Source organism: Myxocyprinus asiaticus, chromosome 47 (genome assembly GCF_019703515.2).
Source record: "Myxocyprinus asiaticus isolate MX2 ecotype Aquarium Trade chromosome 47, UBuf_Myxa_2, whole genome shotgun sequence".
Taxonomy (NCBI): Eukaryota; Metazoa; Chordata; class Actinopteri; order Cypriniformes; family Catostomidae; genus Myxocyprinus; species Myxocyprinus asiaticus.
Window position 1 is genome coordinate 29,616,083 of NC_059390.1, and position 22,730 is coordinate 29,638,812.

The 22,730-nt window shown below is 38.1% G+C and overlaps 1 protein-coding gene across 1 annotated transcript in view; it reads right to left on the reverse strand.

Moving 5' to 3' along the window:
- Positions 1-673: 673 nt before the first annotated feature.
- Positions 674-22,730, reverse strand: part of LOC127437026 (ras-related protein Rab-21) — a 33,273-nt gene continuing 11,216 nt past the window's right edge. Inside the window, exons 6-7 of the mRNA XM_051691657.1 lie at positions 21,861-21,949; positions 674-1,772 (exon numbers count right to left, since the gene is read on the reverse strand). Of these exons, the coding sequence (XP_051547617.1) occupies positions 1,630-1,772; positions 21,861-21,949 (232 nt within the window). The 3' untranslated portion in view covers positions 674-1,629. The remainder of the gene's footprint in view (positions 1,773-21,860; positions 21,950-22,730) is intronic.

Here is a 22,730-nt window from a genome sequence, read left to right on the forward strand (position 1 = left end):
TGCATTGTATGGACCTACAGAGCTGAAATATTCTTCTAAAAATTTTGTTTTGTAGAAGAAATAGGTCACATCTGGGATAGGAATAAGGGTGAGTAAATTAGTTTTTTTTTTTTTTTTTTTTTGGTGGAACTATACCTTTAATAAAGCCTAAATCAAAATTCTCCTGTGTTTTATATCCACAGTTGGACATTGTCAGCAAACAGCTTAAACTAGTGAGAGTGTGAAAAGTACGGAGGACTTGAGTGTGTCATATTAATAAAATACATATTTTTTTAAAAGCATCAATATACATGTAAACAGGTCTTTTAATAAATGAATAAATCATGAAATGTCAATAAATAACATGTACTATAAATTTTCCTTTGGATTTTGATTAATTTATTGACATGACAATCATTTTTATTGCCGCATTCCTTCATTTATTGACAGATGTATTTATTTCACACATTATTTGTCAAATAAATAATGGTACAATACTGATGTAAATATACTTATATTTTTAATGAAAGATTTATTAATACGGAGTCCTCCATAGAAATGTGTTTTAAGAGTTTCTTTTCTATAAGTCTACTTGACGAAAAAGTACCCATAGCTGAGAAAACACCTATAGATAATATCTAAACCGCCATAAAATGAATAAGTAATTACTAATGAGATATGATGAGACAGAAAGAATTGGTCAATCTAGACGGTTTTATTTAAAGGCACAGTCGGCTGAGAGCTGCACCTCAATGTTACAGGTGATGATGTGAAACTATTCATACTTTAAACAAACGGTCCAAATATTTAGGGCTTGAAAACAAAAACCCACATATTTAACATTCATTGTAAAAGTAGCAGTTAAAAAACACAAATCCAAAAATAAGTGTCAACCACAGCAGTTATAATTAACTGTACATTCATACCACATGAATACCCAACACCTTTCTGTTTCACGGTGTTGTTTTTGATCGCTTGAAAAAGTACACAATATTGAATATTTTTCCCTATTGGAATTTTGCAAGCAAACAACATGATCCCCCCCCCGCCACCCCCAAATTATAGTGGTAAATCAGCGAGAGAAAGAGAAAGACAAAATCTACAAGTAGTTTAAATGTTCTAGATGGTTTTTAATTTCTTATTTTTAAGAAAGATACAGAAGATTTGAATGACAGAACGGGACTGTATGAGAATGACAAAAGCCCATTGATTAATACAAGTACAAAGGTCTTTAGACATGTAGATGTTTGATATAACTTGTAAATAAGTTATTAAATAATAAAGATTCTCTTTTTTTTTTTTCTTTGACGTAAAACAAAACGAGGATATTAAAGATTCTACATGCACAACACCTTGGCAAAAGAAAAAGCGCAAACGCATCAGATAATTCGGGAAATATATCAGTGTATGTTTGTTTTAGAAGACCGGGCATTTGGTAGCTATTTGTTTTGTAATTAATATGAATTTATCGTCAGTGTGGGGCAATCAGGCATTTTCATACCCTAAAGTCAAGAGTTTTTAAATCAACTGTTTCACTAAGGACCAAACTGTTAAATGACAGCACTGTAGCGTATGTGTGTAGCTGTGGCAAGTGGCAGTTTGTACACAGAACGGGGCATTATCAGTCCCAGGTAAAAGGGTTCATTGAGTTTAGCCGGATGAACAGCAGCCTCCGGCGGCGATGGCAGCTTGTGGTTCGTCGTCGACGATCTGAACGCCTCTTGCTCGTGTGCTCGTGTGATTCGCTCCGTTCCCCCTCAATCTCTCATCTGCCTGAGCACTCTCCATCATACCTACAGTGACACGTGTGGAAACACAGACAAAGAAGAGTCATTCTCAAGAAGTAGAGTCAAAAGCGTGCCAATTAATTATGAATCAAAATTAAACTGAAACTGCAATTTGGTATAGTGTGATTATTAAACTGGCTGCAATTGAATTCAAATAGTCTTAAGTAAATATAGTCTATAGAAAATATACCTGAATAACATAGTTCAATTTAAGCTTATGTTTGCTTTGCAGCAAAACCAAATTTTGTTTGAAATTACGCGTAATGTACTATAAAAATGTAATGTAATAATGGAGTTTTGTAAACGATATAACAACAATTGTAACTTCAGCTTATTAAAAACTAGTGACCTTTTTGTGCCAAAATAAAATTGACAGTTTAATAAGCCTGGAAGTGAACTGCAGCAGAAAAGTTTAACATTTTTATAGTAAAATTCTAATATTTATCATTTTTATAGGAATGTCGGCCACTGATATTTATCTGCCAATTATTGACCTAATTAAAATAGGCCTATCTGATAAAATTCCATAATGTGAACGGATCCATATTTTTAATTCAAGAGTGTAATATAGGATTACATTCTCGCTAATGTCACCAGTTCTATTGTATTCTGCCAGATATTCCAATAAATTTCTTCTTATAATTACAGATACAGTATATGATCATATTTAATATTCTTAATCAGCACAGCCATCTTTTCTGATGGGTCAGTCTATAAATGCTGTAGACACACCCAACCCTGCAATTTACACAGACACGGCTTATCCCATGCGAATTGATGGTAAACATTACAGACGTCCCCAGTAAAATGTACTTTACAGACATATGTCTGGAAACTAATCCTTTAAGAATAGGACTACAGATGCTACAAGAATCCCAGATGCAGTTTATTGTGCAACCAAAATGAAGGAATTATTATTATTGTTTTTTTATTTGATGCATAATATGGGACTTTTAACTATAAACAAGCCCAAAATACACCGTGTACTCTTATTTTGAAATGACAGAGACTTGACCCCGTCTGTCACAATACTCTAAGTTTTTTTTGTGCCTATATATTCCCTATATAAAGGATCTTGTGTGTGTATGTATAGATGGTTTAAAGAAGTGACATATTTTTGTTCCTTGAACATTTCCTGTTAGTTGTGCATTCCAAATGGGATAAATCACCCCCTGAAGGGCAATTTGAAGGGAGAACAATCATGACAGTCATTGCTGTAAGATCGCATCACAGAATTTCCAATAAAAATGACTTAAGTGAGTTCCCTTATTTGTGAGTCCCACACATTTTAGCCTTTCAAACCTCTCACAGTGAATGGTGAAGTCTTCAAAGTACACAGTGATGATCACTTCGGAATAGAACACTCCCTCATTCAAAGCAACAGTGCGGGGCGCTTCATTCATAGTGACTTTAACACGATTACTAAGATCCTTAAGTCATTTACCAGATGCTTTTATCCAGAAGAAAGAGACAAGAAAAGTATTTTAAACATTAAAAAAATTAATCCTTACCTTGTCCGAGGGTCGCGCAGACAGACACAATGGCTTCATTGATTATAACTAGGGTTGCCCCCGACCAAAGGTTTTCCTAGTCGACTAGTAGTCCTTAGTTTAAGCCATTAGTCGACTAGCTGTCACACGTGTATGATATTAATTTAATTACTTATATATTTTTTGGGGGGGGGGCATCAGAAAATGGTTTGAGTTCCAGGGCTGAGAAAGAATGTTATAAGTAACATTGCTAACACTGTTCTGCATTACAGAGAAATACTAAACCGTAATAATGAGCCTTTCAAATATAAATTTTACAAGCGCACGCACGAAGCGAGCCGCAGCGACACTGGCAAAAGCGGTAATGATTCTGAATGTGTCGAAAAAACCAGCAAGGACACTGTCTGAACATTTTGTTAATTTATAGAGAGAAATGCAGATTAAGTTAAACATGCAGTAAGCGAGGTACTAATTTAGCTTCTGCTCTCCCCACGAACACTTGGATAAGCCTAATAGCACATATTTATCTAGGTGCGAGCGGCCATGCTAAGTGGGCGAATTAATGATGGGCGAATGTTTGCCTGCAGAGTTTGCATGTCATCTTCTTGGGGTCATCCTTTACCCTCTCGAAATGATCCCACACTTTGGAATTCCTGCCCGAAATAATTAATTACCATATGGACCAGCCGTGTAAACAGTCATGTCTGTCCGTCACTGACTGCATGATTTTGCCACTTCCTGTGGAGTTTTTTTTTTTCTGCGACCAACCGACCAATCAAAACTTGGTCGACCAAGACTCTTCTCATCGACTGACGTTTGGTTGACTATTAGGAGGCAGCCCTAATTATAACCAGAGATTATTTAGCAGAAACGGTCCACTTCTATTAAAATGAATGAGAAAAATTGGGAGTGCCCAACAGTCAACAGATGTAGAAAGGAAGTCCCGTCTTACAGGTAAACGAGCCAGTCACCTTTTAGATACAGAAATCATATGTCAGTCAACTCGCGCATGCGCATTAGATATACAAGCCGAGGAACATTCGTTTTTTTAGCGTAATCAAAGAGGTAAAGTACAAGTGTTGTCAGATTTTACTGCTGATTTGAAATATGTAATTTGATCGTAATCTTGAGCAACCGTTTTGGGAATTTTGGTCTTTTCCCATTCAAGTAGATTGGAGCTGTTCTTGTATGATGCTTGTTTATATAGAAAATAGCTGCCCGAGAGTGTTCTAAAGATGGCTGCCGAGTGACCTGACTTGCCTAAAAAGACTTTGTTATAACAGGAGCAATCATTCCCGATCTCTTGGCAGAGGAAATAATTGTGAGCATCTGAACTATGATGCATTTTCATCGCCTCTCTCACGTAGACGCTCTGTATCAACAAAACATCTGAATAAGTCACTTCAGGTTTGACGTTATTTGAGGAAAATATGTTTACTCAGAGCCTTATTTAAACGATCTGTTAATGATACTGGAAGTGCTGCTGGAAAACTTGTTCACATTCTTTGTTATTGTTTACATGCTTGAAATGGTCTATATATATTTCAGCAGATGAGGTTTAATGAGTTACAAGTTTTATTATTATTCACAAGATATGTAGTTGGAGGCATGATGTAAGTGCTGACTGGCCATGTTTCCATAGTCGCATAAGGAAGCCTGCACCTTATATAAGACCCATCCATCCCATATTCCATGTTCATGTGAAAGTCTGTGTAAAGATGACATTAGACAAAGTTTGCTATTGAGATTTGATTTTCTTTATCACTTTTATTATGAATCATCTAGCATGTCATGTGTAACAATCCTCACATAGAGTAACTAACTCCGACTTTTCCACACTATTTTTAAAGGCTTTATTAAATATGGCACCATGCTGTGACATAGTTGATAAAAGTAGATAATAGTAACATTACACTTGCTTGTAGATGTCTTTAGTTATGAACCCAAGAGCATCATAGACATATTGGTGCAGTATATGTCTACAGCGCATATATTGTAGGCTTTCTTTTATCATAAGATATCAACTACGGAGCAATACAATTTAATTACAGTATATGCTTAGCGCCAAAATACATACGCTCTAAATTAAAAAAATTATAATGTTCTTGATAATCTGAGAGCGTAGTCGGATAGAGAAAATAACAGACTAATGAAATTAAACATTACATCATTTGTGTACTTCTATATATACTTATATTTTCTATTCACTTTTTATTTTTTATTATATTTTATTTTTTTGGTGTTTTCTATTTTTATTTTTTTATCTCTGTCTTGTTGTATTGTTTGTGCACTGGAAGCTTCTGTCACCAAGAAAAATTCCTTGAATATGTAAGCGTTCATGGCAATAAAGCACATTCTGATTCTGATTATGACAATTTTCTAGATATATGAATCCAAGAACATAATATAAAATAGGTAAAGTATATTGCCTATCCAGTATCGCATATCCAAGTATACAATGTATATTACAGCCTATAACTTTAAAATAAAATGAATAATATTCTCAAAAGATGTTGGTGGGTGTAAAGGGATAAGGGAAAGGAGGCGGCGAGAACCGGCTTGACAATATAAATAATAGTTTAATAATAAACTTAAAAAGACAAACACATACAGGGCAGCTGCCTGTAATTCTCTGCCGCCTCCAGTTGCCTTTATCCCTCTCGGGCTTGATCAGCCTGATTAGGGACCGGGTGTGAAGCATCACGGCCCGACCCCACCCTCCGCCCTGCCACATTCCTCCCTTGTTCTTTCAGGCCGGGAAGCCCCCGGCATGACGTACACACAGGTAGCGTGTATGCTGATTGCGCCAATCTGCAGAGCCTATAATTATCTTATTTCAAATTTTCTCAAAAATCCGAGACCATAGTGGGTAGATAAATACATTCACTAACAATGTATATTCTGATGTAACATTATTAAAAAAATGATCAACAGAACACAGCCATCCACACATAGTGTATACACAGATTCCACCTATCTGCAGAGCCCATAACTATATTACTTCAAATATATATATATATAAAAAAAAGAGATCGTATGACTACCACCCCTGGAGTTTGCGAGTTTGAATCCCAGGGCGTGCTGAGTGACTCCAGCCAGGTCTCCTAAGCAACCAAATTGGCCTGGTTGCTAGGGATGGTAGAGTCACATGGGGTAACCTCCTCGTGGTCGCTATAATGTGGTTCGCTCTCGGTGGGGTGCGTGGTGAGTTGTGCGTGGATGCCGCGGTGGATGGTGTGAAGCCTCCAAGTGCCATGTCTCCACGGTAATGCGCTCAACAAGCCATGGGATAAGATGCGTGGATTGACAGTCTCAGACGCGGAGGCAACTGAGATTCGTCCTCCGCCACCCAGATTGAAGCGAGTCACTACGCCACCATGAGGACTTAGAGCGCATTGGAAATTGGGCATTCCAAATTGGGAGAAAAAGGGGAGAAAAAAAAAAACGAGATCGTAGTGGCATAGAAGGACTCACACACTAACGAAATATGTAAATGACATCATATTCTGATGCGTTATGTTTGAAATATGATTCTCGGACCACCGCCACCCACAGGTACAGTATATGTGGCAAATATTCTTAAAAATCTGAGCATGTAGAAAGGAAGAGAAAGTCAGGAATCGAGGTAAATAGGAAATGGCTTAAAGCTGTGTATGTTTTTTTTTTCTGTAAATATAAACATATAACAATGTCACATGTATTGCATATACAGCTTGAATAAAAAAAAATTAAAAAAATGCTGTTTCGGAAGGAAATTGGTTCTTTAATTCACCAAAGTGGCATTAAACTGATCACAAAGTATAGTCAGGACATTACTGATGTAAAAAAAAGCACCATCACTATTTGAAAGAAGTCATTTGATCAAATCTAGACAGTAGGGATGTACTGATTTATCGGCCAAACATCAGTATCGGCCGATATTCGCCTTGACTGCCATCGGCAAATACAATGCCATTCACCGATGGCACTGGCCGATGTTTATCTGTTTATATGTGTTGGTTATTTGCGGTCGACTTGGACAACAGTAGCCTACCCAGCTGCAGATTCGGAGAAGATCCAACAGGTGGTACTATAATACCACCCACAGCCACTGGCTGGACACGACTCTGGCATAACGTAAGATGGCAACAGGGCAAGTGCGCACATGTGGTTTGTTTTCAAATAAGTGCAAGAAAATGTCGGTGGTGTGGGATTATTTTACTGTCTCGGAAAAAGATCAGCGATATGCAGTTTGTAAGACATGTTCCAGCGACATTTCAAGAGAAGGTACTACAAGCAAGAATTTTAACACATCAAATCTCATCGCCCATTTAAAAAGCCGACATGAAGAAGTTTACAATGATTACCTGAAAGCCGACAAAAAAAATAAATGGAGAGATGAACTGGACACCAAGAAAGCACAAACCACCACCAGCAAGACTCAGTCGATAACCACAGCATTTGAGAAAGGGAAAAAATGTCCCATGGACAGCGCCAAAGCTAAAGGGATCACTAAAAAAGTGATGGAGTTCATCGCATTAGATGACCAACCTTTCTCCGTTGTGGAGGACGTGGGGTTTCGAGGCCTGATAGAGTATATGGAGCCCCGCTACTCACTGCCCAATTGTCGTCATTTTGCAGATGTCTGTCTCCAAAAGGTGAAGTCTACAACGTTGTTGCCACACACATTCATGAGCTACTGGCCAGTGACATCCCTGCCATCAGTTTTACAACTGATATATAGAGTTCGGATGCTAGCCCTGTGAGTATGCTTAGCCTCACGGCACAGTGGATTGACAAAGATTTTAACTTGATAAAAGCAGTGTTACACTCCCAGGAGTTCATGGGCTCCCACTCCGCACCTGCTATATCAAAGGCATTTGAGAAAATGTTTGAAACATGGAAAATAGACAAATCCAAAGTGCATGCTGTCGTGAGAGATAATGCCAGAAAACTATGACGAATAGTGGTCTGGCTAGTTTTGGCTGCATGGCACACAACTTGCAGCTAGCTGTCCACGATGGCGTGCTGAGCCAGCGCGGCATCTCGGATGTAGTGGCAATAGGTTAAAAGATAGTGGGACACTTTAAACACTCACCCCTTGCCTACTCACGCCTGCAGGCTGTGCAGATCCAGTTGGGGATGAAACCAAAAAGGCTACAGCAAGATGTTGCCACTTGGTGGAATAGTACATTCTACATGATGGAAAGCCTTCTGGAACAAAAGCATGCACTTGCAACAAATGCTGCAGACTACAATCTCCCCGCAACCCTCACTGCTCACCAGTGGGGATTAGTTGAAAACTTTATCACACTTCTCTCTCCGTTTGAACAACTGACAAAAGAAGTCAGCTCATCAGAGGCATCGGCTGCTGACGTGATCCCCTCGGTGAGAGCCCTGAGACGTCTTTTAAACAAGGAGGCTGACACAGACTATGGTGTTAAAACAACAAAGACCACATTATTAGAGGCTGTAAACAAACGATTCAATCAAATCGAGTCTGATCCCATTTTCTGCATTGAAACATCACTGGATCCCAGATATAAGGACCGCTACTTTGATGAGGATGTTAAACAACACGCACGAGCAACAGCTGAAGCGCATCTGATGGATAGGCCTACTGCTGGTGCTGGAGATGAGATGCATGGTAGAGAGAGAGCTGATCACACACAGAGCAAGAGGGCACGAAAGGACGGGGCACCGCCCACTCTGCATGACATGTTTGAGGAGATTCTGGAGGAAAAGGGATCAGAAAGGCCAAGGATAAGGACATCACAGCAATTGGATGGTTTCTTTGCAGAGGCCCCCATCCCCAGAAATGAGACCGCACTCGGATACTGGAGAAATAATCACCTCCGTTTTGCAGCACTGGCACAAATGGCACGCAAATACTTATGTGCTCCATGCACCAGCACGGACAGTGAGCGGCTGTTTAGCTCTGCGTCTCACATCTTGGATGAGAAGAGAAATAGACTGAGCTGCGACAAGGCAGAGATGCTTATCTTTGTAAAGAAAAACATGCATCTTACCAAGAAGTAGGCTATAAGGTACCAGTGATTTTATTTTAACATTAATATACAGAAGAGGGGGTCCACTGTATGTCCCATGTTTTAACCTACTGTAAGTTTGTGCTTAATGGAAACACAAGAACTTTGTATTCTGTATGAAAAACACAAGAGCAGAAAGACAGCCCTATTTATGTTTGTATTTATTAATTATTAATCTTTTATATTTTATTTTATTGCTTTTATAATCACTTTTACATTTAAAAGTAATTACATTTATTTTTCACAAAAATAATTTTTGTTGGGCTATGTACTGAAAAATTCTCATTGAGTAGGCAGATGTATAACAGGCTAAAAAGGCTCTTGAAAAAGTTATTTTTCACAAAAAGAAAATCTTTGTCATGTGAAAGAAGGTTATATTAAACGTTGTTTCATAAATTTGTATGATTGAATTTGTGCTCATTCAAAGATAGTGTGATGCAGGGCTGAAAGACTTAAACAACTCATTTATTTTTTATAATTAAGATTTCTTCGTTTCACTGGCACAAAAGTGAGAAAAAAAAAAAAAAAAATACAAAACGGTATCAGGTATCGGCCAAATTTTTATTTTAAACATCAGTATCGGCCCAGAATTTCATAATCGGTGCATCTCTACTAGACAGGCCCCATTTCCAGCAGCCATCACTTCAACACCTTATCCTCGAGTAATCATGCTAAATTCCTCTCTCTGTAAATAGCAATCGGCATATCCTGTACATGTGGATGGTGGTGTTCCGAGGATAATATTTCAAACATTACACAACAGAATATGATGTAATGCATGATTTCAATAGTGAATGTATTTATCTTGCCCACTGCGGTCTAGTTTTTTTGAGAATATCTGAAAAATATTAGTTATGGGCTATGTAGATTGGCATGGACGGCTGAGTTCTGGTGATCATTTTTTTAAAAATGTTACATCAGAATATGAAGTAATGCATGAATTCGTTAGTGAATGTATTTATCTAGCCCACTTCAGTCTAGTTTTTTTGAGAACATTTGAAATAATATAATTATGGGCTCTACAGATAGGCGCAAAAGGCATACACTGTACCTGTGGATAGCGGTGTTCTGAGGATCATATTTCAAATAGAACATGACGTAATGCATGATTTTGTTAATGTATATATCTAGCCCACTACGGTATGGTTTCTTTTCGTTGAATATTTGAAAAAATAAAAAAATAATAATAATTAGTTATGGGCTCTGCAGATTGCCACAATCAGCATTCACGAAAGAATGTTACAAGATATACACCTGTGTATCGCTCTCTTCAGAGAATCATATTGGAACAATGACATCAGAATATGATGAAATTGCTAATTTCATTAGGGTATGAGCCCCTCTATGCCACTATGATCTCTTTTTTTTGTTTTTTTTTTTTTAGATTATTTGTAATAATAGTTATGTGCTCTGCAGATAAGCACAATCGGCGTACCTGTGGATGATGGTGTTCCGAGGATCATATTTCAATTATAACATATCAGAATATGGTAGTTTTGCTCATTTCGTTAGTGTACGAGTTCTCCGTGGCACAATGTTATCTGATTTTTTAGATTATCTGAAATAAAATAGCCATGCAAATAGGCACTGGCATACACTCTACCCATGTATCGCTATGTACTGAGGTTAAAATCTCGATGAAGCATGATGTAATGTTTAATTTCGTTAGTCCGTCATTTACTCAAACATACCACCATCTTCTTTTGAGAATATTATTAATTTTATTTTAAAGTTATAGGCTGTAATATACATTGTATATCTGGATATACAATATTACCTATTTTATATTATGTTCTTGGATTCATACATCTAGAAAATTATCATAATCAGAATGTGCTTTATTGCCATGAATGCTTACATATACAAGGAATTTTTCTTGGTGACAGAAACTTCCAGTGCACAAACAATACAACAAGACAGAGATAAAAAAAGAAAAGAAAAAAAAGAAAATATAATACAAAAAGCGAATAGAAAATGCAAGTATATATAGAAATACACAAATGATGATGTAATGTTTAATTTCATTAGTCTGTTATTTTCTCTATCCGACTACGCTCTCAGATTATCAAGAACATTATAATTTTTTTTAATTTAGAGCATATGTATTTTGGCGCTAGGGATATAATGTAATTAAATTATATTGCTCTGTAGTTGATATCTTATGATAAAAGAAAGCCTACAATATATGCGCTGTAGACATATACTGCACCAATATGTCTATGATGCTCTTGGGTTCATAACTAAAGACATCTACAAGCAAGTGTAATGTTACTATTATCTACTTTTATCAACTTTTCTATGTCACAGCATGGTGCCATATTTAATAAAGCCTTTAAAAATAGTGTGGAAAAGTCGGAGTTAGTTACTCTATGTGAGGATTGTTAAACATGACATGTTAGATGATTCATAATAAAAGTGATAAAGAAAATCAAATCTCAATAGCAAACTTTGTCTAATGTCATCTTTACACAGACTTTCACATGAACATGGAATATGGGATGGATGGGTCTTATATAAGGTGCAGGCTTCCTTAGCTTAAACATGGTCACAGGCGCCTTTTATAGAAATGTTCAATTAAAAATGACGCTGTGAAAATTATTTTACAAATTTATGTCGATAGTCTATTCAAATACATGCTGACCACAGTCTCAGATTTTCAGTGCAACTGTACCTTTAAAAAATACAGCCAATGAAAATAAGTGGAAGGCCCTATATGCCACCCACCATTTTTAAGGTGGAATGGTTATTTCGGTGAATAAGGAGCTGGCGAATAAGGAGCTGGATTCAGCCTCGTCAGCAATGATCGATCATTAAAATGATGATCGATAATGAAAATGCTTGACATGACTAAATTCGAAATTCAGTGACAAATACCTGACAACTACACACAAACGTGTCAAAGAGGGGGCCTTTTTTAAATTCGACATCTCATAGCAACCAAACTGATAAACGATGCTGCAATGCTAGTGTTTGTTCTACAGGTTTACGATAATCAAAAGAAAGTTTAATCCACCGTGTTTTGAACATCTGTCTCTGCAAACAATTGCTAAACAAGTTTTAATGTCATATAATGCAGAAACTTTGACTCAATGTATACAGTTGAAGGCAGAAGTTTACATACACCTTAGCCAAATATATTTAAACTCAGTTTTTCACAATTTGTGACATTTAATCGTAGAAAACATTCCCTGTCTTAGGTCAGTTAGGATCACTACTTTATTTAAAGAGAGTGAAATGTCAAGAGTCAGGTGACACCATGCGAGGTTTGGCTGTGTGAATGGTGAGCTCTGCGCGCTTTGCTAGTTTTAACACTATTAATGATATAAACTGGCGAGATTCAATACACTCTGTTCCATAACTGTTCTAGGAGGACAGTATGTCAAAACAATTCAAAATCCTCAGGCTCTGGAGACATTAAAAGACACTTACGTGCTCAAGCTGACACCCCCGGGAAGGCCCAGAGCCAGGGAGTCGATTTGGTTGGAGAAATGAGGGAAATTCGGCGAGAGATGTTGAACATGTCGGCAATGCTGACGAAGGTCGCTGCTGACGTGGAGGATCTTGCTGTAATACGTAGATCGATCACTGCCATGGAGACGAAATTCTCTGAGGTGGTTACAAGAGTGGGGGATGTCGAGAAATGGATTGATTATCTGGAGTCATCGGAGAGGGAATTATCTGCCAATCCGCTAGCGACCAAGGTGGATTTGGAGTGTGTCTGGGAGAATTGAGTACATGGAGAACTGTAGCCGGCGGAATAATGTCCGAATCATTGAAATTCCCGAGGCCGAAGAGGGTCAGGATATGGTGAAATTCCTGGACGGGCTCTTTCAGAGTCTGCATGACATAACAGGCCATAAGCTGAAAATCGAGCGAGCTCACAGGGTTCCAGCTTGGCAATCTGCTGAGGGAGAGAGGCCCCGATCAATTCTGGCCAAATTTCTGAGATCATCCGATAAAGATCTTATGTTATGCAAGGCGAGGAGTAAAGGAAGGCTTTCTTGGAAGAACCACAGCATTTTCTTGTTCCCAGACTTTGCGAATTCCACAACAGAGAAACGTGATCGATTCAAGGAATGCAAGAAACTCTTACATAAACGGAAGGCCGCTTTTGCACTGATACTGCCGGCCAAGTTGAGAATAGATGCTAAGGACGGCCGTAAAACATTCACATGTCCACAGCAAGCGATGTCCTTCATTAAGTCCATGAAATAAGTTATTTTGTAGTACTCACGTCGCAGCTGAGTGGACAGACTCACTGAACATTCACTTGACTGTCTGAGGAAACTGAGCGCCTTTTTTGTTTCTTTTTGTGCTGGTTCTGCATAGCAGCTGGAGTTTGTTTTGTGGAGTAACACACCTTCGGGACAGTTTTGTGGATGAATCCACACACTCTTTTGCTTTGTGGAGTATTTCTTGCAAGACAATGGAGTGATTAGGTCATTTGTTGCACTCATGTAGCAGCCGAGTGGACCGGCTCACTGAACATTCGTTTGACTGTTCGAGGAAACGGAGCGCTTTTTTTTCTGGTTCCGCCTAGCGGCTGGAGTTTGTTTTGTGGAGTAACACACCTTCGGGACAGTTTTGTGGATGAATCTACATGCCCTCTGTGTTTATTCCGCCTATTGGTTGGAGTTTGTTTTATAGATTATCTTTTGTTGTGTAATTCTGTCTCACAAAATTTGTATAGAAACAACGGACTTGAGCAATCTGACTGCAAAGTTGTCGCGGGGGCTCTCATAGGTGTACATGGATTGTTTGAGTTTAGAGGGATGGATGCCAGTTGGCGCTGTCGTACATGGGGTTAATGCGCACGTTTTTCTTTTTTCTGTTTGTTTGGTTCTGGGGGAAATTCGGGGTTTGATTGTTGCACTAGTGTTGGAATGTGGTCTTTATAATTTTGTTTTTGACACAATCTATTTTTTCTCATAAGTCAAAATGTCAAATGTTAATATGAGTGGATTGTCTCTATCCACATGGAATGTGAATAGGTTGGGGCACCCCATAAAAAGAAGGAAGGTTATTTCTTTTCTTAAGCGTAAGAAATATGATACAGTGTTTCTTCAAGAAACGCATCTTTCCCCGCAGGAAGCTGAAAAATTTGGGAAGATATGGGGTGGACATATTTTCTTTAGTGCTGGCTCAAGTAAGAGCAGGGGAGTCATTACATTGATAAGTAAACATCTACAATTCAAATGTCTCAAACAGATTAAAGATAAATTAGGAAGAGTCATTATTGTTTTAGCAGACATTCAGGGGCAAAGTCTTATTTTGGCTAATATTTATGCACCTAACGTTGATGATCAGGGCTTTTTATAGATCTGTGAAGGGATGTTGCAAGCTACTGACACCCCACATTATATAATATTGGGAGGAGACTTTAATCTTTTGATGGACTCAGTCCTTGATCACAGTGAAGCAAAAGTGTGCAAGCCCCCTAGAGCAACACTGACGCTTCACAGGATGTGTAAAAATATTGATCTTACAGATATTTGGAGACTTCTGAACCCATCTGGTAGGGACTATAAATTTAATAGATTTTTTGAACTTATTTTTTTATCCAAGTCAATCATTTCATCTGTTGTTGATTGCTCAATTGGAAACAATTTATTCTCAGATCATGCCCTGGTGTGTTTAGAGGTGTTGCCACATATGGAGAAAAGGAAATCATATAGTTGGCGCTTTAATAGATCCCTTTTGCAAAATCCTGAATTCCAACAAATGTTAAAGACTGAAATCAGTGTTTATATGAAGACCAACTAATCCTAAGTATCCTCTGTGGGCATGGCTTGGGAGGCACTTAAGGTGGTTCTTAAGAACCAGACCATACAGTATGCCCCATTCACTAAAAAATCCAAAGCACGAGAGCTCATGGAGTTGGAAGGGAATATTAAAAGTGCTGAGGCAGAGCTGAAGCACCGAATGTCATCTGATGGCCTCAGAGGATTGACCCGATTGAAATACAGATATAATACTATTTTGTCACGGAAGGTGGCGTTTTGACTATTCAGGGCATGACTTGTCCCTTTGAGTTGGGGGACAAGGCAGGAAAACTCCTGGCTAAATATATAAAACAGAGAGAGTCTTTTTCTACCATTCCCTCAGTGAAATCTGCTGGTGGTGAAATATTTTCCATAGTCATTGATATTAATAATGCTTTTAAAGAATTCTATCTTGATCTCTATAGTTCTACATCTTTGTCTACTGATGAGGATATTATAAACTTTGTGGAACCATTAGAACTTCCTAAACTGACGGCTGAGCAAAAAAATTCTCTTGATTCTGAGATAACCTTGGAGGAGCTTGGCGAGGTAATTAAGGCAGTTAATTACTGCCTCCGGGGCCAGATGGCTTTGCCGCTGAGTTTTTTTAGATTTTATGCTACAGAATTGGCTCCACTTTTGCTAGATTATACAGAATCATTAAAGAATGGAAAGCTTCCGCCAACCATGACCCAAGCCCAGATCAGTATGATTCTTAAAAAGGACAAAGAGCCAAGCGAGTGTAAGAGTTACCGTCCAATTTCCCTGATCCAACTAGACGTTAAAATATTGTCCAAAATTTAGGCTAACCTATTAAGTAAAGTTATGATGTCTGTTATCCATATAGATCAGGTGGGGTTTATTCAGGGCCGTAGCTCTTCTGATAACATAAGGCGTTTCATCAATATCATGTGGTCAGTGGTGAATGATCACACTGCTATCTCACATGATGCTGAAAAGGTGTTTGATATGGTAGAACGGGATTATCTTCTTAAGATTTTGGAAATGTATGGGTACGGGAATACTTTTTTTGGGTGGATTAAGTTACTTTATAGACACCCGGTAGCGGCAGTACAAAAGAATGGATTAATTTCAGATTATTTTACTCTGGATAGGGGCACCCAGCAGGGTTGCCCTCTTTCCCCATAATTGTTCTGGCTTTCCCTGTAACCAATAGCAGCTGCGATAAGAAAGAAGGATGATTTTCTGGGGTGGTTGCATGAGGTGTGGTGCATAAGCTTTTGCTTTACGCAGATGATATTTTATTATTCGTCTCCGACCCTACTAGATCTATGCCTTGCCTCCACAGAATTATTCATTCCTTTTCTAAATTCTCGGGATACAGAGTTAGATGGTCTAAATCAGAAGCTTTGGCTCTGACAGTGTACTGCCTGGTAATGGCTTTTTAGCCGGGCGCCTTCCAGTGTCCCAAACAGGGCATTAAGTATTTGGGTATTTTATTCCCAGCAAATTTGTGTGATTTAGTTACAGTTAATTTTGACACTTTAATAAAAAGGTTTGAGCGATGTGGGCAGGTGGGCTTCATTACATTTATCTATGATTAGGAAGGTTAATGTTATTAAAATGAATTGCATTCCAAAATGCAACTACTTGCTACAGTCTCTCTCTATAGTTGTCCCCCTCTCTTATTTCAAGCAATTTAATAGCATAGCGAAGTCCTTCATTTAGAATGGTAAACGTCCCAGATTACATTTCAGTAAATTGCATAGGCCGATTGACAAAGGTGGGCTAGGCCTACCCAAGATTTTGCTTATTATTATGCATTCGGTCTCAGACATTTGTCTCATTAGTCGATTCCACCTGAGAGAGCCCCTCCCTGGTTTTGTATTGAACAGGATGTTTTTGCCCTTATTTCGCCATTGCAAAGCCTTTCTATCAAACTAATCGGAGAAGTTAAATTACACCCCATAATCTCGCATTTGCACTCGGTATGGACAAGTGTCCAGAGTGTTTAACTCGGACATTTATTTAAATGTTACCTCCAGCATATGGCTGAACCCAAAATTATGTAATAATAAGTCCCCTTTCTGCTGGTCAGAGTGGATTGTGAGAGAGGTTAAAACACTCCGTGACCTATTTGAGAGTGGAATGTTGAGATCTTTTGAAAATTTGGTTCAACATTTTGGGATTCCCAGATCTCAGTTTTTTAGGTATTTACAGCTGCACCACCTGCTCTGTACTATTTTTGGGAGTAGCATACACACCCCTAAAGCGGCAGATACTCTGGGAGTGGTGATTACTGCTTTTGAAAAAGGTCATAAGGCATTAGTGTATTACTCCCTGCTAATTCAGAGTCTGGGGGACGGAGCTTTAACTAATATCAAGAGATTATGAAAGAAAGATTTAAACTTGGTATTGGAGAAGGGAGTGTGGGCTAGGATTCTAAAAACGTCAAGTCTGCATCTAGAGATGCAAGGGTGCACCTTATGCAATTCAAGATTTTACATCGATTCTATTGGACACCCTCTAGATTGTATAGGCTTGGTCTTAAAGGCACACCCACCTGCTGGTGATGCCAATCAGAAGATGGAGACACAACCCATGTTTTTTGGTGGTGTTAATATCCAAGAATTTTGGTTGAAGGTTCAGAGTTTTATGCGTGACGTATTGGGCACTCAAATTTCATTTTGGGGCCTGGGTAGCTCAGAGAGTATTGACAATGACTACCACCCCTGGAGTTGCGAGTTCGAATCCAAGGTGTGCTGAGTGACTCCAGCCAGGTCTCCTAAGCAACCAAATTAGCCAGGTCTCCTAAGCAACAAAATTGGCCCGGTTGCTAGGGAGGGAAGAGTCACATGGGGTTACGTCCTCGTGGTCGCGATTAGTGGTTCTCACTCTCAATGGGACGCGTGGTAAGTTGTACGTGGATCGCGGAGGGTAGCATGAACGAGCCACGTGATAAGATGCGTGGATTGACGGTCTCAGAAGCGGAGGCAACTGAGACTTGTCCTCCACCACCCAGATTAAGGTGAGTAACCGTGCCATCACGAGGATCTACAAAGAAGTGGGAATTGAGCATTCCAAATTGGGAGAAAATGGGAGGGCTCTCAGGGAGGGGCAGTGGATAGAGAAGTATAGTTTTAAATGTATGTGATTTATTATTATTATTTTTTGTGTGTGTACTCGTGTGACCACAGGGATGTTTGTTGGGGGTCGGGTTGGGTTGGGGATTTGGAGGGGTAATAGTGGGGGTTGAATGTTTATTCTATGAATCAATAAAAACTGTTAATCGGAAAAAGAAAGAAAGAAAGTGAAATGTCAGAATAATAGTAGAGAGAATTATTTATTTCAGCTTTTATTTCTTTCATTACATTCCCAGTGGGTCAGAAGTTTACATACACTTTATTAGAATTTGGTTGCATTGCCTTTAAATTGTTTAACTTGGGTCAAATGTTTTGGGTAGCCTTCCACAAGCTTCTCACAATAAGTTGCTGGAATTTTGGCCCACGCCTCCAGATAGAACTGGTGTAACTGAGTCAGGTTTGTAGGCCTCCTTGCTCGCACATGCTTTTTCAGTTCTGCCCACAATTTTTCTAATCAAATTGAGGTCAGGGTTTTGAGAATACCTTGACTTTGTTGTCCTTAAGCCATTTTGCCACAACTTGAGGTATGCTTGGGGTCATTGTCCATTCGGAAGACCCATTTGCGACCGAGCTTTAACTTCCTGGCTGATGTCTTGAGATGTTGCTTCAATATATCTACATAATTTTCCTTCCTCATGATGCCATCTATTTTGTGAAGTGCACCAGTCCATCCTGCAGCAAAGCACCCCCACAACATGATGCTGCTACCCCCATGCTTCACGGTTGGGATGGTGTTCTTCGGCTTGCAAGCCTCAACCTTTTTCAAACATAACAATGGTCATTATGGCCATAGTTCAATTTTTGTTTCATCAGACAAGAGGACATGCACTTGCAAAGTGGTAGCTCAGCGGTTAAGGCTCTGGGTTACTGATCAGAAGGTCAGGGGTTCAAGCCCCAGCACCGCCAAGATGCCACTGTTGGGCCCTTGAGCAAGGCCCTTGATCCCATCTGCTCCAGGGGTGCCGTATCATGGCTGACCCTGCACTCTGACCCCAGCTTAGCTGGGATATGTGAAAAAAAAGAATTTCACTGTATATGTGCAAATGTATAATGTGTGATAAGTAAATAAAAATTATAAACTGTAGTTTGGCTTTTTTATGGTGGTTTTGGAACAGTGCCTTCTTCTTTGCTGAGCAACCTTTCAGGTCTTGGCTGATTTCTTTTGATTTTCCCATGATGTCATGCAAAGAGGCACTGAGTTTGAAGGTAGGCCTTAAAATACATCCACAGATACACCTCCAATTAGCCTATCAGAAGCTAATTGGCTAATTGCCTAAATGCTTAGCATCACTTTCTTGAATTTTCCAAGCTGCTTAAAGGCACAGTTAACTTAGTGTATGTAAACTTCTGACCCACTGGAATTGTGAATAATCTGTCTGAAAACAATTGTTGGAAACATTACTCGTTTCATGCAAAGTAGATGTCCCGAACGACTTGCCAAAACTATAGTTTGCTAATATTAAATCTGTGGAGTGGTTAAAAAATGAGTTTTAATGACTTCAACCTAAGTGTAAGTAAACTTCTGACTTCAACTGTATTATTTTATAAAAGTGAAGGTTTATCATTGACTGTAAATCTCCCTCGGTGCTGACATGTTCACGTGATGTCACATGTGCATCTCAGCGAAATCAGAGCTGAAGATTTCTGCACGAGTTGTCCAACATAAAGTGGCGTTCCATTGCATGAACTAAAATTCTGAGTTAAATGGGAGGAAGCATGAATAATACACTCCAACTGAGCGCAGCGTGACTGTCTGACCGGGTCAAAGACAGCGCTCTAAACTCTAGAGAAGGGCGTGCACATACACACAAGGCGAAATCTTTCATTCAAACATATAGATGATATAGCTTAATGTAACAGAAAGTAAGGTCTTCAAAACTATTTTCAACTTAACAGTGTTTTAAAAACGCGATTATAATGGCGTCACGCCAACTTCGATTTGCAGATACACGGTTCAGAAACAGTGGTGCGCACTAAGCTTATTACAGTAACCTGAAGGAAGAACAGACACACGTGTCCTGAGCATTGTTTCAATGAATTGTCCAGCGAGTCTTCACATAATGACAAAATATTATGCATTATATTTTGATTATGCCCTCTTTTGTACTTATCGTAACAGACTACATTGTAACAGCCAGTAATAATGAAGACACTGGAACAACGAAACACAATGCAGCAGCCAATTGTACAAACTATATATGTACACTACCGGTCAAAAGTTTTGAAACACTTGACTGAAATGTTTCTCATGATTTTAAAAATCTTTTGATCTGAAGGCGTATGCTTATATGTTTGAAATAATTTTTTAGACAAAAATATAATTGTGCCACCATATTAATTTATTTCATTATAAAACTAAAATGTAATTAAAAATTATTTTTTTTTTTTTTAAATTGATGACTTGGACCAAATAATAAAGAAAAGCAGCCAATAAGTGCCCAACATAGATGGGAACTCCTTCAATACTGTTTAAAAAGCATCCCAGGGTGATACCTCAAGAAGTTGGTTGAGAAAATGTCAAGAGTACATGTCTGCAAATTCTAGGGAAAGGTGACTACTCTGAAGATGGTAAAATATAACACAGTTTTGATTTATTTTGGATTTTGTTTAGTCACAACATAATTCCCATAGTTCCATTTATGTTATTCCATAGTTTTGATGACTTTACTATTATTCTAAAATGTGAAGAAAAAAAATTATAATAAAGAATGAGTGTTTAAAAACTTTTGACCGGTAGTGTACATGTCTATGTGCCCCCACCCCCCCACACCCCTCGCCCGAGTACTCGAAAAGTACTCGAGTAATTACTCAGTGTACACAAAATGACCACCCATATTTTGTTTCACCTGTGGTTATACTTTAGAACTGAACCATTCTAACTGTAGGATCCCCCAGTGCTGGGCACAGAGTAACATAGAGGAATAAAAATATATCATCTGAAACTATAGGCATAGATTTTTGACAATAACCGATAGTTCCAAAAATCAGCCTACCTCAAATGTCTTTCCTTTGAGTAATTTCAAGAAACACCAACCAAAATAAATGAAATCCAAAAGAGCATGTCAAATCTGCATGATATGAATTTGTAATGTTCTATCAAAATGTCAAATAACATTTTTGTTTAGAACTACAATAACAGAAGTGAAAAAATGTTTAAGATAACCTGCAAGATAACCTTATTTTCCCACATCAGTCATATTGCCTTTTTTTTTTTATCTTGGCTTTATCTTTCATTGTGGCTTGATTAAAATTTTGGCCTGTCATGTGTTTAACAGATCCAATCCATCTTTATTGGAAATTATTTATTGTTTGAAGAATGAAATAGCTTTTGTATTTCTTTGGACATTTTTAAAGCATAATTCCTGAGCAAAACAGTGTTTAGATCAGAAAGTAATGGTAGTAAATGGCAAAATATTAGCCTATAGTGTTTGGTTAAAATCGGTATTGGCCAAAAATGTCATATTGGTGCATCCCTAAGTTCTTATTAATCATAATTCAATATCACAATACAAAGATACAACGTAACATGGGTAAAACATGACTGAACAAAAGGCAACACTTGCTGGTTTGTAACTGACTATGATATCTAAACAGTAGCAGTATGAGGTGTTACCTTTTGATCTTATTGCATATAGCAGTCGCAATATGTCAAAATAATCACAATCTGGTTTAATGACCAGATGGTGCAGTTGTAAACATGGCAGACACTCACGTTTACACAAGTCCAGAAACAGCTCCTCTATTCCTTTGTTTAATTTGGCTGATGTGTGATAGTGTTTTGCACCCACTGACTCTGCATACCTGAAAAGACAAAAGCATTTCATTTAGAGATGCAATAAAAACGAGTCCATGCCACAATCCTCAAACACCAGACAAATAATGTTTTAACACAACTGAACAGACCACATTAATAAAACTGACTGGCATAAACTGCTGCATTCCATCCACATACTGTATATCCCATGTACATTGTTGCTGATTTTTTTTTAAAATCATGTGACCAGTCTTTCAGTGCAACACATGATTGTCATGCTATCACAGTGAAGAAGTGTGATATACCATGTTTAGTCTGAGGGATTTGTGATTCATGTGGCAGTAGAACAGTATCGCTGGAAATCTGAACATATTACTTTATATAAAGTGTTATAAAATTCAAAAGTCTTACTTCACAAACCATGTTTTTTGCCCAATGGAAATGATTAAAATGAATGTAATAAAAGTACTGATTTTCCTACCATACAAGTAATTCAAGCTTCAATTCAATTATATGAGAATAAAACTTCCTAGGACACTTTTTGAACTGTCTAATATTTGAATATTTGAATATTTCCATTTTAATATTTGAACTGCTTTATTCGTGTGCCTCAATAATGCAATTTATTTCAAACTGAATTTCAATCTATATTATATAGTTATTATATTAATTATTTATATGAATGATCTTTATTTGGGGGCCTTTCTCAGCAAACAATGATGTAATTCATCAAATCATGTAATTAATTTGAAAAAAAAATTGAATTGACAGCCCTAATTTTAATATTTTAAATATGATCATCAATCAAGTACACAACAGTACTACAAT